The sequence below is a fragment of the Pteropus vampyrus genome, unplaced genomic scaffold (genome assembly GCF_000151845.1).
Source record: "Pteropus vampyrus isolate Shadow unplaced genomic scaffold, Pvam_2.0 Scaffold89, whole genome shotgun sequence".
Lineage (NCBI taxonomy): Eukaryota > Metazoa > Chordata > Mammalia > Chiroptera > Pteropodidae > Pteropus > Pteropus vampyrus.
The window spans coordinates 1,362,117-1,381,875 of NW_011888870.1; the positions used below are offsets into that span (position 1 = coordinate 1,362,117).

The 19,759-nt window shown below is 40.6% G+C and overlaps 1 protein-coding gene and 1 pseudogene across 5 annotated transcripts in view; one reads left to right on the top strand and one right to left on the bottom strand.

Annotated features, from left to right (window-relative positions):
• Nucleotides 1-2,749: 2,749 nt before the first annotated feature.
• Nucleotides 2,750-2,868, bottom strand: LOC111742249 (annotated as a pseudogene).
• A 2,558-nt stretch (nt 2,869-5,426) lies between these two features.
• The window catches only part of XPNPEP1 (X-prolyl aminopeptidase 1), a 47,134-nt gene continuing 32,801 nt past the window's right edge, over nt 5,427-19,759 (top strand). For 3 of the 5 annotated variants that reach the window (XM_011363766.2, XM_011363767.1, XM_023532734.1), the window contains exons 1-3: nt 5,427-5,577; nt 11,367-11,455; nt 17,469-17,593. In XM_011363766.2, the coding sequence (XP_011362068.1) occupies nt 5,546-5,577; nt 11,367-11,455; nt 17,469-17,593 (246 nt within the window). In that variant the 5' untranslated portion in view covers nt 5,427-5,545. Of the gene's footprint in view, nt 5,578-11,366; nt 11,456-17,468; nt 17,594-19,759 lie in introns of those variants that run through there. The other 2 variants (XM_011363768.2, XM_023532735.1) reach the window with 1 other exon arrangement.

Sequence of the window (19,759 nt, forward strand, 5' to 3'; positions counted from 1 at the left end):
ACTCAATAATAAAAAATTTTAAAATGGACGAAAGCTCTGAATAGCCATTTCTCCAATGAAGATATACAAATGGCCAATAAGCACATGAAAAGAAGCGCAATGTCATTAGCTATAAGGGAAATGCAAATCAAAACTATAGTGACATAGCATTTCATACTCGCTAAGATAGCTAGAATAAAAAAGAAAGATAATAAGTTTTGTGAGGATATGGAGAAATTGGAACCCTTAAAAGAACATTGAATTGTATACTTTAAGTGGATGAATTGTATGGTGTATGAATTATATCTCAATAAAGCTATTACAAAAAAATTAAAAGAATACAGTGAGGGTCACATAAAACATACCTGCCAGGCTGCCAACTTCCAAGTCTTTTGATCAGGACTTGATTAAATGCATAGCAAACTCAGAAGCTGCTGGTCAAACCTGAATTCTTTAGAAATCAGAGAAGAGGGTGATCTGCTGGTTCCAAAGTCACGCGCCTATTTAGTGGCAGGGACAGGCCAGAACTTGTCTCTTGACCTCAACGACTAGGCCATGCTGCCACTATCCAAAGCTCAGTTTTCAAGGCATAGCCAAGAAGGGATTGTGGGGAGTCAACATCAGGAATAGTTGGATACACTCCCTTTCCTTTCCCACATTTTTCAAAGGTCTCTCAAAGACTTCTTGAGAAAGGGATAAAATATGGTAAAAAGTAATACTCCTTAAAAGAATAAACAAACATAGTGCTTCCTTGAGCTTCTTTTTCAGCTACAGCGTGGGAGGGTCCGTGTGTTTCAGAGTTACTTACTCTTTAAGTTTCTGATTCATTTACACTTAGCTCATCAATAAGTTTGTGTAAGAACCATTTGATGTCCAAAAAACCCTCTGGGCCATTTTTTTTTTTTTTTTTAATTTGAACCAGAGAAGTGAACTTTGCCAAGAGTAAATGGAACTCAGATATCAAAAGGTCTGAGTTCAGTTTTTCATTGAATACAAAGGGTGAGTGGATTCTGAACTGAGCCAAATGTATTCTCCCACCCTTAATTTACAGTACATTGTTCTGGCAGACTCTACCGTCCTGAAATTTGGCTCTTCTTCTGCCATTCCTTTCTAAGGTGTAACCACAAGCCTATCTTTCAGCTAACTTTATAAAAAAATAAGACCATGTTATAACAATTTATGAGAGCCTCACTCATCACTGTTCCTATAACTATCAATTTTATTCGAACAAATTGAAATGCTTGAAAAGGTTAAAACTCTCCTCCGAAGTTGTAATTTTGTTTGATATCCTATAAGAATTTTTAATTTTTTAAGTCCTTTTATCTGGGGGTTTATCAAAAGGGATATTGTCCCCTTCCCTCATCCCCACTCCCAGTTGATGGTCAGGCCATCAACCAGTTATTAAGTTGAACACTGGAGGAATATTGCTGGTGGTGCTCAGATTTAAAGGATGGAGCAGGTCCTTCATTCTGTCTTTGAAGAAGAAAGGGTCAGAGAAATATTAGTAGTTTGTTTTTTTTAAATTAAAAAAAATCTCAAAAAAAAAAGCATAGCAAAATTAAGATTACTCCAAATTCTGCCACCTCTAGAGAAGCACTGTTAATATTTTGTGGATCATTTTCTTTTTATTCCATATAAAAATGTATCTATATCAGAATATAGATATTATATTATAAAAATGAGATATGACATTGTTTTATAATTTACTTTTTTCATTTCTTATAACTAATTATCAGTATTAAAAATTATATCTACTTCATGTGTAAAATCCAGTTGTACATATGGAACATAACTTAATGTGATTCAGTGAGAAGTCTTTTGATTCCAAGTAACAGAATATCCATGTCAAACTGACTTAAACACAAAAGGATATTTTTTGGCTGACATTTGAAAAGTCCAGTGGGAGATCTAGTTTCAAGCATGGCAGGAATCAGGACTCAAATAATGTTATGAGATTTTTGCTTCTTTTCCTCTCTCTTTGCTCTGCCTTCTGCTGCTCTGATGCCACTCACATGTTGCATGTGGAGGCAGCAGTTTCAGAGTATATGCATCCAGGTTCTCGCCTGGAAGAGGAGAACAAGGCTCTGTTTCAGTACTCACAATGAAAATTTCATTGTACTGGTCCCACAGCAATCTTTAAGCCTATCCCACTGGCATACGCCTGGGGTAGCCATAGACTCCTGGAACCCAATTGTTTCACCAAGATAACACAGAATGAGAATGAAGAAGGAAGGGAAGAAGGAAAAGATGGGTCCTCAGCAGGAAACAGGAAGATGATAACCTGAAGGAGAATGGATGAATGTTGTGTGACCAAAATAACGGTTCCACAGTTCATGTTCTTGGACATTCAGAATTCATTTTGTATTGTTTACTAGAGCTTTTATAACAAAATACCACACACTGGGTGGCTTAAATAGAAATTTATTGTCTTACAGTTCTGGAGTCTGGAAGTCGAAGATTAAGGCATCCACAGGGTTGGTTCCTTCTGAGTGACACGAAGAAAAAACTGTTCCAGGCCTCGCTCCTAACTTCTGGTGGTTTGTGGCAACCTTCGGTGTTCCTTGGCTTATAGATATATCACCCTAAGTTTTGCTTTCATCTTCACATGGTGTTCTCTCTGTGTCTAAATTTTCCTTTTTTATTTTCAATTTTATTTTTGATTTTTTTATTTCAAAATTTTTTCAGGTGAGGCAACCCTTGGTTGACCTCACAGATTGCAAGGACCTTGTCAGCTTACAATCCCTTATTTTTTTAAATTTTTTATTTTTTACGCCTACAGCACCTGGTCTTCCTAGGTGGTCTCCCATCCAAGTACTAACAAGGCCCGACTGCGCTTAGCTTCCGAGATCAGATGGGATCAGACTTGTTCAGGGTGGCATAGCCGTAGACTACATTTCTCCTTTTTATAAAGACACCAGTCATATTGCATGAGGGTCATACTCTAGTATGACCTCATCTTAAACTACATCTACAACGACCCTGTACCCAAACAAGATCACATTTTGAGGTACTAGGGGTTTGGGCTTCAACATATGAATTTTGAGAGGATGTAATTCAATCCATGTTTCTAGACATTTAATATTTCTGGCTACATTCAAAATCTATCCAGTTTGAGTTTGAAAGATGAATGATGAATCCAGTTGCCTCGCTCCTTCCACTGTGTGGGTAAGTTTGGATGACATGACTTCTAGTCATATAACTTAATGATTATTGTTCTGGGGCTAGGAATCCATCCTGCTGTCTCAATGTACACCACAACCCCATTGCTTTCTAGCTTGCGGACTTTGGGTAAGCAACTTAACCTCTGCAAACTCGTCTCTTCAACCAGTAAATAACAGTCCTTCACTCATTGTGTGCTAGGCACATAGCACTCAGCAAATGTTAGTCAGTGTGACTGTAATACTTCTTCAAACATGTGAGCAGAGCCTGACAGAATCCCCGCTGTTCTCACCTCTGGTGATAATTCAGCTCAACTTCTCCCGAGGTTCTGTCGGAAGAAGTTTAAGAGGGGGGAGGGTGCTTTGTTACCCTGCAAATGGGACTACAAATCTGTTTCAGGGAACACAAAGTACTTCTTTTTTTTCTTCCCTAAAGCCAGATTCCATAAATTCTGAGCAGACTTCTCCTAGGCAACATGATTACAAAATACCTGTTCCCCTTAGGTCCCACTTATCTATCTATCTGACATCTTTTTTTTTCTCTCACAACTTGATCTTGCCCAACACCTCTCAGATGTGGGCTGGAACCCTTCGTTTTATTTACAAGCTCTCTTTTTGGCTCCATAAATTCGGGGAAATGGAACAGATGTCTGCTGCTTTCCAAGGCGCCACACCTTTTAGTTCTTTTGTACTTTCTCTACAGGGCTGACTTTAGCTTATCCAAATGCTCATTAAATAACAACTGGAACTTCTAGCTCTTGACGTCAGCAGAATCTCTTTGATTACAGGTGTATTAGGGCTTCATCAAGGTCAAAACAGGAGGTGTAGGTCACCTTTAAAAACGTCATCACTTTCATTTAGCAAATATTTCTTAAATGCTGACTCTGTGCTAGGAGCATTTCTAAGCACCAGGGATATAACAATGAACAAGAGAGCCACTGTCCTTACTCTTGAGGAATGTTCACATTCTGCGAACATTCATTCATGCAGAAAATAAAAAATGAGAATTTACTACATATAGGTATTGTTCATCATTAAACAAAACAGGAACAATTCCTGCACTGATGGCTATATTGTGTGTGTGTGTGTGTGTGTGTGTGTGTGTGTGTGTGTGTGTGTGTGTGTGTGTGTGTGTGTGTAGGGGGCAGAATACAATATATATAAGTAAATTTTATCATGTTAACAGGTGATAAGTACTATGAAAAAACTAGAGCAGAGTAAAGGTTAGGAATGTTGGGGGCAGTTACAGTTTTAAATAGGATGCTCAGGGTAGGTCTCATTGAGGTGATCCTTGAGTGAAAACTTGAAAGCAGTGAGGGAAAGGTGAGGAAGGAGCTGGGATATTTGGGGAAAGAGCAAGTCCAAAGGCCCTGTGGCATGAGTGTACCCAGCTTCTTCAAGGATAGCAAGGAGGCCAGTTTAGCTGGAGCAGAGTGAGCAAGGGGAGAACGAAAGAAAATGAGGTTAGAGGCAGATCAAGTAGAGCTTTTATTTTGAATGAAATAAGGAACTATCGGCAAGTGCTTAGAATAGGGACAAGATCTCATACGTCAAAGGATTTACCTGGCTGCTGTGTTTACTAGACTGTGCAGGTGCCTGGTGGCGCCAGGGAGGCCAGTGTAGTCAATCACATGGGCGACGCAGTAGTGACACAGACCAAAGAGGGTACAGCTGGGGTGGTAAGAAGTGGTCGGATTAGGAATCTATTTGCAGATTCGATTTTCCGACAGACTGGATGTGGGGAGTGAATGAGGGGGCAGGGATGACTCTATGATTTTTGGCCTGAGCATCTGAAAGGATGGAGTAACCACTGATGGAGATGGTGAAGACTGGTGAACATTTTTGTTTCGGTGCGTTGGGCCAGGAAAGCCATTCGGATATATTAGGTTTGAGGTGCTTAAGTGGAGTGGGAAGCTGTATTTTAAAGCTGTCTGGAGAAGTGATTTTTGGGGACATCTCTAAAGCCTCAGGAAGTGAGACCCGATTGAGGTATATTTCCAGGCCACGTGCTTCTCCTCTCCGCCCTCCTAAAGGCCGTAACACCGCAGGCGGGCGGCAAAGCCCTTCTTTTTCCTCTTTGGGGGATGGTGAGAAAAACAAACAGAGAAGCCGCACCGCGATACGGCGGCCAACCTCAAACTCCCAGCATGGAAGGAAGCAATGCCCACTAGACTGAAACGCAGGCGGGAAACAGCCTCCAGGACCGCGCCGCGCGATACCCGGGCGGGTGGGCGGGGCCTGAGGGTAGGCGGGGCCACCGTGCCCGCGCACGCCATAGAAGGGGGCGTGGCCCGGAAGTGCGCGCGCCTGCTGCTTGCGCGCCCTCCGGCCTCCCACCCTCCAGTCCTTCCGCGGGTGATCAGCTGGTCTGCGCTCCCCTTACGTGGGTTGGGGCACGTCACCGCCGAATGGCAGCCTCCAGAAAGGCACCGCGAGTAAGGTGAGGGGACTCTGCTGGGGAGCCGGCGTCCGAGCAGCGCACGGCCCCCCGGTCCGGGCGCGTGTGTGGCCCTCCAGAGGGCAGAGACAAGCCTGTGAGGAGCGGCGCGCAGCCCACCGCAGCCGGGCGAGGGCCGGGGCTCGTCGGAGCACCACCGAGTGAGAGTAGGGGGAGGGAGTCATGCAGCCGGGCAAGTTCCGGTTTGTTTCTCGCGGGGCCATGGCCACCCCCAGGCATCCCGAGCCCCAGCCGGGTGCCCGGATGAGTGTGTTCGTGGAGTTACCGCTTTCGGCCCGAGGGGGCGGTGGCCATCGCAGCCCCCGACCCAGCAGGAAGGCCCCGCTGTTGCAGGAAGTTGACTCCTCCTCGCTCCTCCCAGGGTCCAGGGAGGTAGGCGAGTTCCTGCCCTCCACTCCCTACTCTGCGAGTCTAATCCTCATATTCCAACCCTAGAAATACTGACCACCTGCATTTCGCTTTACAGATCTGTCACCATCACAAAGATAGGCAACCGCGGGCCCCTCTCTGCCCACATGGTTTTAGAAGGCTTGAAAGGGAACACTTTGGCACGATCACCAGGAAAATCTCACCAGTAACCTGTCCTCTTTTCTCCCAGGATGCAGGGAGATGAGAAAGATAATCCTTCAGTTTGACGTTAAATACATTTCAGCCTATTCTTCCCCCACAGCCAGGGTATACTTATCAGAGCAGCTAACAAAGTGGGAGGCAGAGATAAGTTCAGAGTTCACAAAGGCCAAACTCCCTGGAGATCCACATGGGGTCAGGCATCCTCCAACTGGCTGAAACTTGAATGCACAAGTTTTGCTGCATGGCCAGGCTCACTTGCTGAACACAGACCATGGCTTGTACTTGTGTTTGTGAGTGGACAGATCCCAAGTCGACCTTGACCTGGACTTGGCCTTGCTACAGCATGTTAGGGATGAGAAGGAACCATGCCTGCATTATGGAAGGGTGTGGTGAGGTGTGGCAGACTTGCACGTGGAAGGAGCTGCCTGTATGTTAAATGCTGGAAATGGGGCCAGGCATGCGAATAATGATGAGTTAGGCCCTAGGTGAAGAAAGAGCCTTTGAGGACCAAGATGGTCTTTGCTGGGTTCATAGAATTACAACATTTTAGGAGCAGAAGGATCATGCAACATCAGCTGATAGAGCTTCTTTACCTTATGGTGCAGGCCACTGAGAGTCTGAGAGAAGGCAGGCTGTTTGCTCGAGGTACCTCCCCTGGTGGCAGATTTGAGTGCCATTCACAGTGAAAATGACTCAGTTTAGGTGATGGAAACTGCACTCAAATTGACTTAGGTAAAAAGGAGTTGAGCTGGCTTTTAGTGCACCTGAGTCCAGGAGACCAACACTAGCATCAGACTTGCTTTTCTTTTGTATCTCTTGGCTCTGATTTCTTCAGTGTTGGCTTTATTGATAGGCAGACTTGCCTTATGGCAAGTTATGACAGTTTTAGGCTGACAGCCCCAGCAAAAATAGAGTCCTCTTAATGGTTGGAGCAGAAATCTCAGATCTGATTCTCGCTTGGCTGATTCGGTCCTCATACCTGAACCAGTCATTGTGTCTAGAGGGATAGATTGACCAGGCCAGGGTCCCAGAACTTGGTGGGTGAGTAGGTGAGACTCATTCCAACTCTGTGGACTGAAAGTGGAGAAGAGACATTCTCAAAAGGAAAACCAAGATGCTGTGTTCAAAAGAAGGAGGGGTAGATTCTGGGTAGGCAAAGACAATATCACCCAGTTCCGCATTCTAGAACTTGTTCCATTCTAACCTTGTCTCACCTTATTAGGTGTGATTGAGCATCCTGGTCCTTGTTTTACCCCATCGTGAGTGGTTGGCATGTATGATTCTCATCATGAGCTCAGGGAAGGGGAATGGTTAAAAAGAGAGAGAGGGTTTCTTTAAAAAGAGAGAGAGGGAGAAAAATGTGCCATAACCATCTTATGCAAAGATCAAACAGGAAGTTCTCTGCACTCTTCTTTCCCCTTACCTACCTCATGGCTCATGATGTTGAGAAGATGTAGGCAGAAGTCCTGGGAAGGGAAAGAGCACTGAGCTGGAAGTTGGGAGTCCTGGAGTCTAGTGCTAGACTAGCTCTGTCACCAAATAGCTGTGAGGCCTTGAGCAAGTTGTTTGATCTCTGTTTTGGATATTATGAACAATGTTGTTATGAACATTTGTGCACAAGTTTTTATGTAGATTTGTTTTTAATTTTCCACACCTAAGAGTCATAGGGTGACTCTATATTTCACTTTGTGAGGCACTCTGGGCTGTTTCCTAAAGCCACTACACCATTTTATATTCCCACCAGCGAAGTCCGAGGGTTCTCTTTTTTCCACATCCTTGCCTATACTTGTTATTGTCTTTTTTTTTTTTCCTTTGATTATAATCTTCCTAGTGGTATCTCATTGTGGTTTTGGTTTGCATTTCTCAAATGAATAATGGTGTTGAAAATCTTTTCATGTACCTATTGGCTGTTTGTATATTTTCTTAGGAGAAATGTCTATATAGAATCTTTGACCATTTCAAAATTGGGTATTTGCCTTTTTATTGTTGAATTGTAATAGTTCTCTATATACTCTGGATACTGGACTCTTACCAGATAATAAACTCTTACCAGTTGAAAATATTTTTTCTCATTTTATGGAGTATCTTTTTCACTTTCTTGATAGTATCCTTTGAAGCACCAAAGTCTTTTATTTATGTCTAGTATATCTCTTTTCTTTTGTTGCTTGTGCTTTTGATGTCGTTTCTAAGAAATCATTGCCTAATCCAAGGTCAGGCAGATTTATGCCTATGTTTTCTTCTAAAAAAAACATGTCTGTGATCCATTTTGAGTTAATTTTTGTGTGTGGTATGAGGGTAGAGGTTCAACTTCATTTTTTTTGTGTGTGGATATCCAGTTTTCCCAGCATTTTTTGTTGAAGAGACTATTTTTCTTCATTGAATGGTTTTGGCATTTTTGTCAAAAAGTTAATTGACAATAATCTGAGGTTTTATTTCTTAACTCTCAATTCTATTTCATTGATCTATAAATGTCCTTATGTCAGTACCACCCTGTCTTGATTACTGTAGTTTTTTATTAGTTTTGAAATCAGAAAGAATGACTTCCAACTTTGTTCTTTTTCAAGATTGTTTTGACTATTCTGGATTTCTTGAATTTTCATATGAATTTTAGGATCCGCTTGTCAATTTCTGCATAGAAGCTAGCTGGAATTGATTGGTATTGCATTGACTATGGATTATTTTGGGGAGTATTGCCATTTTTACAGTATATTCTTCCGGTCTGTGAATGTGGAATGTCTTTTTATTTATTTAGGTCTTCTTTAATTTCTTTTAACAATATTTTGTAGTTTTCAGAGTATAAGTTTTGCACCTCTTTTGCTAAATTTATTCCTAGCTATTTATTGTTTTGATTTTACTGTAAATGAACCTTTCTTAATTTCATTTTTCGAATGTTCATTGCAAGTATATAGAAATACAGTTGATTTTTGTGTATTGGTTTTGTATCCTCCATTTTCAATGAGCTTATTGCTCTGATTTTTTTGTGGATTCTTTAGGATTTTCTAAATTCTAGATAATGCCATTTTCAAATACAAATAGTTTTATTTCTTTTCTAATATGGGTGCCTTTTATTTTAATTTCTTGCCTAATTGCCCTGGATGGAACTTCTAATGCAACGTTGACTAGAAGTGCCAAGATTGGACATTTTTGTCTTTTTCCTGATCTTGGAAAACATTCAGCCTTTTAACATTAAAGATGCTGTTAGCTGTGGGTTTTGTAATATTATTGATCAGTTTGAAGAGTTTCTCTTCTAGTTTATTGAGTACTTTTATCATGAAGGGGTGTCGGATATTGTCAAATGCTTTTTCTGTCTTTTGAGGTTATTGTAGTTTTTGTTTTTTATTCTATTGATATTGTTACATTAATTTATTTTATTTTATTTATTCTATTGATAATGTAACATTGAAATATTACATTAATTTTTGTATGTCGAGCCAAACATGTGGAATAAATTCCACTTGGTGGTGGTGTCTGATCCTTTTGATATTTTAGTGGATTCAGTTCTCCAGTATTTCATTGAGGATATTTACATTTATATTTATAAGAAATATTGAGGTGTCTTACTTTTTAATGAAAGATTATATGGTTCCCTCAGTAAAGAACATCATTATGTCCAATGAAATTAAAGTACCAGCCATCTGAGAGCAGGTCGAGAGTGAATGGTAAAAATTTCTGGTCTTCTGGTTCTGTCTGTGTGGGACTGAGCTGCTGTGGAGCCCTCTCCCTTTACTAACATAAAAATGTAAAATTATAATAAAATTACCTTTATGTTCATAGCCAAATAACATCTACAACCTGTTGTATCGCCTATGACAGGCTCTTTGTTGCCTCTCTGATCTTGTCTCCTAACCATTTACTTCTCTATCTCCCAACACACACAGCCATACCACACTGCCCTCTTTGCTCTCCCTCTGGTGTAACAGCCATACTCTTGCCTTAGGGCCTTTGCATTTGCTGTTCTCCTTTCCTGGAATGTTCTCCTAGACATCCACATACCTTGATCCCTTGCTTTTTTTTTAAGTCTCTGCTAAAATGTCATCTGTTAGCAAAGAGGCTTACCAGGCAACCCCATATCAAATATCCTTTCCCCTTTACTCGCTGACAATCTCTTCCCCTGGCCCTGCTTTATTTATTTTTTCTAATATAGAATACATACTCACTATCTGACATACTGTATTCTTGTTTTGTGTCTGTTGTGTTTCCTATCCTCCCCTCACCCCCCACCAACCCCTACCCCCCATAAACCTCCTGAGGTCAGAGATGTTGCCTGTTCTAGTCATTGTTGTGTTTATAATAGGCCTGGATTATAGAAGATTCTCAATAAATATTTCTTGACCGGTGGACTTAAGAGAAAGAGAAATCATCAGGTGCCAGAAATTTAGTGGAACTTAAGGCCTGAATTTGGGGGAACTTAGCTGGTAAGCTGAGCCTTGGGGAGGTTATCAGATGCTATACACCTTCATACAAGGGGTCTAGGGTGTTAGACTATCCACATAAGAGGACAGGAGACTTGTGTGTATATCTAGCAAAAAACTTAAAATGAAAATTAGTTTCAGAAGCAAATGACAGTGACAGTAGTGTTTGTACAATTTAGGGCATGTCTCATTCTCATAGATAAAATAGTTTCTACTGAAGTTAAGCCCTTACTAAAAGATTACAAAGCATGAAAAGAATGACCTACCAAGAGGGAGCCAGCAGACCCAGCAAACTTGAGGATTTTTATCTTAGACCTTCTAGTGGAAAGTCTGAAACGAATTATAAATAAGGGTCCCAAATAATTAAAACTAAGAGAAGGACTAGAAACCATAGTGAAAGAATAGGACACCATGAAGAAAGAACAAGAAAGAACAAGAAATTAAAAAAAAAAAAACCCAAAAAACAAATAGAACTTGTACATGTGACAAATATAGTCATTGCAAATAAAATCTTTTTATACTAGTTAAATAGGAAATTAGATTTAGCCGAAGAGAATTTATGAACTAGAGGTTAGGCCTGAGAAGATTTACCTGCCTTGGTGCTATTTTATCTGCAGGTTTTAGCTGAGGCTTTTATTTATTTTATCACTGATACTAGGGTAGGAGTTCTTCCGACGCACAGAGGAAAATTGCAAAGTCAAGTAGATGTCCCCTCTGACTAAGCCTTGCCACATTGACTCTGGTCAAAGTCTGCAATAGCCTTTTCTTTCTTTCTTTCTTTCTCTTAAGGGCGAGTCACCGGGATTTTCAGCTGAAAAATTTGAGAATAATTGAACCTAACGAGGTGCTATACTCAGGAGACCCAGGTGTGGAAACAGGTAATAATTTTGCCTATTATTAGATGGAACATCTCGAAAGGGTTTTAGGCCCTCTCCCACCTCAACCCCAAGTTGGGAGAAAAGAGAAGGTAAGGGATTAATAAATGATCATGACTGGGGTGGGAGGATGTATATTTGAAAATTAAAAACCATTTTATTCTTTGGATTCCTGGGTAGTTGGTTACTGTTTCTATATATTTACTACTTTTTTTAGATAGTAAGTTAGACAATTATAGTTTTTGCATTTCCCATTCCAGGGGTAGTAATGGTGATAGTGGTGCTGCTGGTGGTCATAGGTTACTATTGAAGTCCTAATTTAGTTTTTCTAATCTCTAATATAATCCTTTATTGACTGCCTTAGAGGTTAGCTTTTACTTTTTATCATATAATTATGAAATGAGAAACGTTTGTAATATATGATTTTGTTTTATAAATTGAATTTTTGGGAAAAATTTCTGGAACCATACCTTCTCCCTAGAACTGATTAGTTGTATTTTTGGGTTGCCACAAACCTGAATTCTGAGAAGTATATTTCTGTATTTCTATGCCATGTAAGCCAGTGCTGTTCTATGTGGACCACCCAGGAGAACCACGTTTCCTTTTAGCTGACTGAAGAAGTTGATCCCTTGAAACATAAGATACCAGGATTAATCTCTCTTTGGAAAATCAGTGCTATAAGTGCATGCAATTCTAGGTCCTTTTTCTTTAAAAATATAGATGCATGCAACACATTTTGGGCTATTATCAGGAGGGAGGAGAAGAAGGAGGAATAGGAAAAATAGAAAGTAAAGAAAGGGAAACGTGATAGAATCATCAAATTTAGAGATGGAAGAGAACTTCTATTTCTTTTTATTATATATGAAGAAATAGAGGTTTAGGGAGCTTCAGTTGTTTGAAGTTGCAGATCCCAGCTGGAAACTGGTACCCACTTGTTTTGAGGCTGTTCGTCTTAGAACGCCTTAAGAGATCCTCTATTAGGTCCCTTAGATAATATGGTGTAATAGAGCATGAACTTGGGAATTAGGTAGACCATGGGTCATGGTCCAGATCCAGTTGACTTGGGCAAGTATTTAACTCCTGTTCCTTTATCTGATGGGAATAGTGAAACCTCCCTTGAAGGGTTATTGTGAGAATTAACCACTGATGTATGTAACACCCTCAGCAGTAGGACAGAGAAGCAAACCACCACCTCTAAAGCTATTGATGCTGGAAGAGCAGCTTGGTATCTGTGCATGTGTTCAGATGCTGAAATTGGAGTAAACCAGTCCCTTCTATTCTTGTAACAAGGCGTGTAGGAATCCCAGCTCGTGCTTCAGATGCAGATTCAAATCATATTTCCTGAGCTTCTACAATGTACCAGATGCTGTGCAGTGTACTTTCACACATATTGTCATGTTAAATTCTCCTAGCCACTCAGTGAGGTAAATAGGGTATGCTTTTTATGTACTTCTAAGCAATGAAAAGTCTTGTTTATGATGAAGGCTGAAGGTTTAGGAACTTATTTCTAAAAGCAGACCCACATATAAAAGAGATATTTAAATGAGTCATTCATTTTAAAGCATGATTTTAAAATACCTGGCAGTGTATGGGCTAATGTTACATCATAGACTAGGTTTGTTGCTCTTGGCTTTCCACTTCCCTGCACACCCTAATTAGCTCTTGGCTGCTTCTGACATTTCTGAAAAGTAATAGGATGTGGAATGAACAGATGCTATAATATGGCATCTTCTAAGATCCTAGCTTTCTTTCACTGAAGGTTCATTACTGTTTATTATATTGAGTCTGAAAAGATCATAGAAACAAAGTTGTGATGTACATTCAGCCATTGTTGAGTGAGCTGAGCTAGCTAGATACATGGATTCAGAGATGCAGGTGACATGGTCCCTGCCTTAAGGAGAAGCAGTATACACACCTGTTACACTATTTATCTCGTTGCTTTCATAGTTAGTTACTTGTGCATCTAACTCTAATAATTGCAAGCACATAACATTACTATGTGCCAGGCACTATTTCTAAGTGCTTTATATATACTTTATATATAGTAACCCATTTAGTCCTTATAAAAGTTACCCTGTGAGGGTCACCAGCTTAGCCTTTCATTTCCTCCATCTTGAGTGCCTTTTCAGCTCCTGCCACCTCTGTGGCTGGGTCTTATATTTGCACCAGCTTTTCCCCCTTCTCAGCTCTAGTTGCTCACCCACTCAGTTACTTCAAGGCCTGTTATCCTTGTGGCCACAGCTGTCTCCCCCACCTTGCTCATTGTATCCACCAGTGGTAGCTGCCTCCCCGCCCCAGCACATTGCCTCAGACATTGCATGTTGCTGTCTTCACCTTTGATGTTGCTGCTTCTGTCCCATACCACATCTTAACTATTGGTTGCAGTATTAGGAGTTCCTTCATTATATCTGATGTAGATGACAAAGAAGTGGTTGTATCTAAGGAAACCAGGCACATGTGAAGGGCATGAAGGATGGGTAGAGAAGAGCAGAGGAAGTGTTGAGAATGATGGTGGGGGCAGGTGGCATTGTGGAGGGAAGTATACAGATGCCACTGTAAGGCTGTTGATGCTGACAATTTTGAGGAGGCCTGTCAAAAGGATCGTGATGATAAAGTAGGAGATGGTGATGCAGGTCAGAGTGTGGTCATGAGGAAGCAAGTTATGGTACCAAGAAGCAGAGGATGTCTTTGGCTGGCTCTATTTTGCCTTTGGTAGTTTGCAGTTTGTAATTGAGGATTTGGTGCTTGCCATTGGTCTCGTTGACTTTATTGATGAAGTTAGTGACTGGTAATACACTGCGGGCAGCACTATAAACACTGAGTCAGTGCTATCAAAGTCCTTAGGTCAGAATGTGCCCAGATAGAAGCCAGATTCTATAAGGAAATTAAGGATCTCTAAAGAAAATGCATTGGCTTCTATCATATATTTCCTTTTTAAAATTATGGATGCCCAAGTTATACTCCAGACTAATTAAATCAGAAGTTATCCAGGTAGTTCTAACGTGTGGTCAAGGTTGAAATACTGCTCCAATGGAAGTATACATTTTTTTTTAAGTAGCTGGAGATGACTTGATTGTTGTAGGAAATGTGGAATGTGGATTCTGCCACCTGCCGAGTCCTTTGTTCTGTTTTGCACTTTAGTTGATATGTTGCACCCTTACAGCAGCTTCACAGAGGACCCAGGTATGGGGTCCCTTCTCCCACTTCACTAGGGACTCATGATCCTGGGCTGGGATCTTGGCCAGCTCCTTGCCTGGTTCCTGACTCCCAGACTGTCTCTGAGTGACAGCACCAGGTACAGCGCCTCCCTAGCAAGTGGCAGGGAAGTTTACCTTTTTGCTTGACTCTAAAAAACGTTAAATTGCTCAGAAATACGATTTGGAAACATGTTGTCTGTCCCGAAAGATGTCATAATAAAGTTTTCAGATGTAACATTAGTCCGTGATGTAACATAGCCCATATAGTGCCAGGTATTTTTAAATCAAGCTTACGAGGTTACAGAAGGCTTCATTTTAAACTCAGTGGAGGTATTGGCATATAAACTTAGGTCAGAGCAGGTACTTTTACTTCCTTTTTTTCAGATAGATGAGAAATTGTAGGCTCAGTACATCAAGTCAAAGGAAAGGATACCCCTCTGAAAAGTGTTCAGAAGCAGCTGTAATGCAAGGACTGTGGACATGTTTGAATTCTGAATAGGACTTTTCCAACAACTCTGTTTGAGTACTTCTGTTCTTTGGAGACCCCTGAGTCAGAGCCCTGAGGCCTGCGACTGAAGCTGCCCTTGCCACAGATTACGAATGGGGCACTTTTTTCAGTAAGTCCTGAGATCAGTATGGTACCTCATAGGGGTACTTATTGGAAATTATCGTCATGACAGACGTCTGGAAGCTCATGGTGCTGGTGATCATGAAGGAGAAGCAGCAGATGAAAATATTCAGGAAAAAGATCCCAAAAAAGATGTATACCCAGCAGGGCACAAGCTAGTGAGTCAGGGTGTCACTTCTTGAAGATAACCCATAGTATAATGACCTCAATGTAATTCTCTATTACTTAGAATATTGTGCATTAGAATATTTTTGGTTAAGTGAAACATTTTTTATTTGTTTAAAAAATGGGTTGGCAAAACCCAAAACACTGACAATACCAAATACTGGCAAGGATGTGGAGTAACAGGAATTTTCATTTTTAACGGTAGAAATGCAAAATGGTATAGCTAGGTTGCAAGACAGTTTGATTATTTCTTACAAAACTAAATAAACTTACCATATGATACGTATGTAGCATATGGTACATGCTCCTTGGTATTTACCCAAAGGAGTTGAAAACTTACGTTCATAAAAAACCTACATATGGATGTTTATGGCAGCTTTGTTCATAATGCAGACAGTAAAAAGATTTGTTGCTGGGGGGGTTTGGGAAGACGGTTGGGGAAGGAGGGATGAATAGACTGAGCAGAGAGGATTTTTAGGGATTATTCTGTGTGATACTATAATGGTGGATATATGTCGTTATACATTTGTCAAAACCTATAGAATGTACAACACCAAGAGTGAGCTGTAATGTAAATTATGAACGCTGGGGAATAACGATGTGTCTGTGCACATTCATCAGTTGTAGTAAACGTACCACTCCGGTGGGGTTGCAATAGTGGGGGAGGCTGTGTGTATGTGGGGCAGGGGGCTTTGTGGAAACGCCATACTTTCCCACGCGATTTTCCTAAGAACCTATAACTGCTCTGAAAAAATAAAATCCATTTAAAAAAATGAGTTGGAAAAACTTAATATTCTACTTTTGAATTCTATAGTATAGTTTTGTGCTAATATATGGCATGTAGTAAAATATGATTATCGTTCTATAATTGGCTTTTCTTGAAGTTGTTTTGTTATTTTAGCTATGGGGCTCTAGCTGTGCTATAGTTTATCTTTTTATCTATCCATCTGTCTAGTCATAAATTATAGCTATTATATAGTATGATTTATCAGAACTATTAATGCATATGAATATTTGTTGAGAAAAAAATTGTTTTTGAAGAACCAACTAATATGATTTTAAAGTCAGCTTGCATCATCTGTACCTTCATCACATAGAAGCAGTCTCTCTAGGAGGCAAAACTTTTTTAATTTTGACTACTTAGAAATTAGTAAAAGTTTAAGAATTTCTAATAGGATTGTATTTAATGTCCCTAACATTTTCTTTTTAATGATTTTCGTATTTCTGTTTTTATTTTGTATGTTTTAGAGCTGGAGCACCAGCTCTAGTTTTATGGGGATGATAGTCTCCTCTAGACTCCTGGGACTTCTTGGGGGCTCAGCTTAAACCCTGGACCTACTCCACTCCCACCATGTTTTAGAGAAGAGAACACAGTGCTGAGGCCCCGATCCCCTTCTCCCTGAGGTCGTACACCGAGTTGGTAGCATGTATTTACTAGAACATACAATGTAAGACTTTTGACTTCTAGTGGACTGACCTTTCTACTCCAAATCTGTGGTTGACTAGTTAGGAAAAATATAAACTGTACTTCTTTTAAAACAAACTTAAGCAGTAAAATACAAGAAAAAAAAAAATCACTGCAAATCCTTCTGCCCAAAGGTAAGCACTAGTAACACTTTGGCGACGGGCCTTCTATTTAATAAATTATGTGTTTCCCTCCATTATTTTACTACTGTAAACAAAGATAAACACCTGTGTCTTTGTGCACTTGTTTAATTATCTCCTTAGCATAAAATCCTATAAGTGAAAGAGGTGACCAGTCGATTTGGAAATTAGTGTTAGAAGCTCAAATTTTCTTGCCACAGTGGCTATTCGGAAGTGGTATTTAAGAACTGAACTGTAAACTTTAGTTTCTGGAAGCTTTGGTTTTGGTCTGGTGGTGGGGTGGTCAGTTTGATGGTGCATGTGGGAGTAGGGCAGAACATGGCAGGTGCTTTTCTAGAGCTCTCTTTGAGTTGTCATTGAGTAGTCATTGAGTCGCATGGGGCAGACTGGTTTTTTGGAACTCACTCTCCTGTTGTTGCAGACGGCAGAATGCCTCCAAAGGTAACTTCAGAGCTGCTTCGGCAGCTGAGACAAGCCATGAAGAACTTGGAGTATGTGACAGAACCGATCCAGGCCTACATCATCCCGTCGGGGGATGCCCATCAGGTATTGAGTGGAGATGGGCCGGTGGTGGAACTCATCAGCCTGTCCTCTCATTTCATTTTTTACCCCCAGACCAAAAGTATTAATTGGATTCTAGTTGTCAACCCACAACTAAGCATGTCCTCCAGGGCTTGGCATAGGGTCCTGTGTCCAGTAGGGTCCCACTGAATGCCTGTTGGTTTGGTTCTTGCTTCCTTGTTTCCAGTGAATATAGCCAGCTTTCAATAAATTGTGGAAGAATTAGTGGACAAATGAAGGGTCAGAAATCTGGACTTTTCTGTTGCTGACACACTTTATCTGATCTCCTCTGTCACAACTTATCCTTAGCAGAATTGTCTCTCCTTCTTGCCTTCTCCCCTCCAGACTGTTCTGTCTTCTGGCTTGGCTAGACAAGCAGCTGGACGGTTATTGTTATCTACCCTAGCAGGTTTTGGGGATAATTCTTAATATCACCATCTCCTCCCCCCGACCACTGCTTTTAATGGAAGCAACTCAATAAATACTCAGTAAGTGCCCTTTATCTCTGAGAATACTAGTGACTTAAATGTGAGAGAGTTGGGTTTGGAGAGCTGGAGACCTCATGTTACCAGTCTGAAAGGCAGAAGGATGATAGGATTCTAGGATCTATTCTTTTAGGTCATTGTGTCAGCAAATGTTTGCATGCCTCTATGTGGTCATGGTACTTTAGGCTTACAAAGATAAATTTAAGATTGAATTCTTACCTTCACTGTGCATATGATTTAGTAGAAAGATGAGAAAATATACAAAGTGCTGTTCTTCCATAGAGTCTTCTATACGTGTATTTTTTATAGTCTTTGCTTGTGTGCAAGGCACTACCGTGATACAAAGGTGAAAATGGTCCTGGTCTCAAGAAGCAAAATGGAGTTAAGATATGTATACACCTGTCTGTATTTCAAGATGGATGGTGGTTCCCGTGGCTGGAGCACATTATGTAGCAGTTGGTTTGGTATCTTCTATAAGTCCCTGTATCAGTTAGGATTCTCCAGAGAGAACCAATAGGATATATGTATATAGATAGATAGATAGATAGATAGATAGATAGATAGATAGATAGATAGATAGATATCTCTCTAAATAAAGATTTATTGGGAGGGATTGGCTCACACAATATCAGCTCCCTTAGTTCTCAGATCTTCAGGTTTCGACTAGAACTGCACCAGTGGTTTTTCTGGTTCCCAGCTTGCAGATGGCACCAATGCGTAAGTCCCTGTCTGAATTGAAAACCCAGGAACTAGGAATGCTGATGTCCAAGGGCAGGAGCAGATGGATGTTTCAGCTTAAACAGGAGAGAGAAAATTTGCCTTTTCTCCACTTTTTGTTCTATTCTGACCCTCAACGGCTTGGGCTTGGACGTTGTCAATGTGCACTGATTGGTGAGGGCAGTCTTTATTCATCTACTGTCACAGATAACACCCAGAAATAATGTTTTACCAGCTAGCTTCTGAGAATCCTTTAACGCAGTGAAGTTGACACATAAAATTAACCATCACAGTCCACTAGCACATGATTACGTAAAATTGGGTCTGTCTCTAAAAGGGATCTATCTCACAGGGACTGTCCTCTAAAAGGGATCTATCTCCAGCTGTCATGGAGCCCCAGTCAAAGACGCCTAATAATTCTACTTACCAGCGTACATTTCCGGGGAGGCTTCATTGAACGGAAAGATTTGACCCGTGAGTCTTGGATTAAAAGTCGACAGTTTCCGGTAAAGGGTGTGTTAGAAGCTTTGTAGTGTTGGTATTTCAATTTCAGTTTTGGAGTTAGGATACAATCTATATGTTTACTAGTAGAGGACATTCTTGTAGTCAAGCCATGTTTATCTCGCTATTCTTGGTCCTGGGTACTGTTCCTGAGCCAGCATTTTTTATCATCATAAGGCTGATTTGGGTCCAATACCCTTAATGATTTTAAAAAATTCTCTTTGACAGTAGATGGGGCCTAATATACACCTAAAGCAATTCTTTCTTAAACTTCAGGAATGGCAGTGTTTTCCAGTAATATCCTGAAAAAAAACAAAAAGTTAAGCTTGTTCTCTATATTAGCCGTTACTCTTATCACAAAAGTCACTGTTTAGGCTTCACAGATTTATATTCTTACACTCTCTCTGTCCTTTACTCCCTCTTCAACCCCTCCTCCACCATTTTTCTT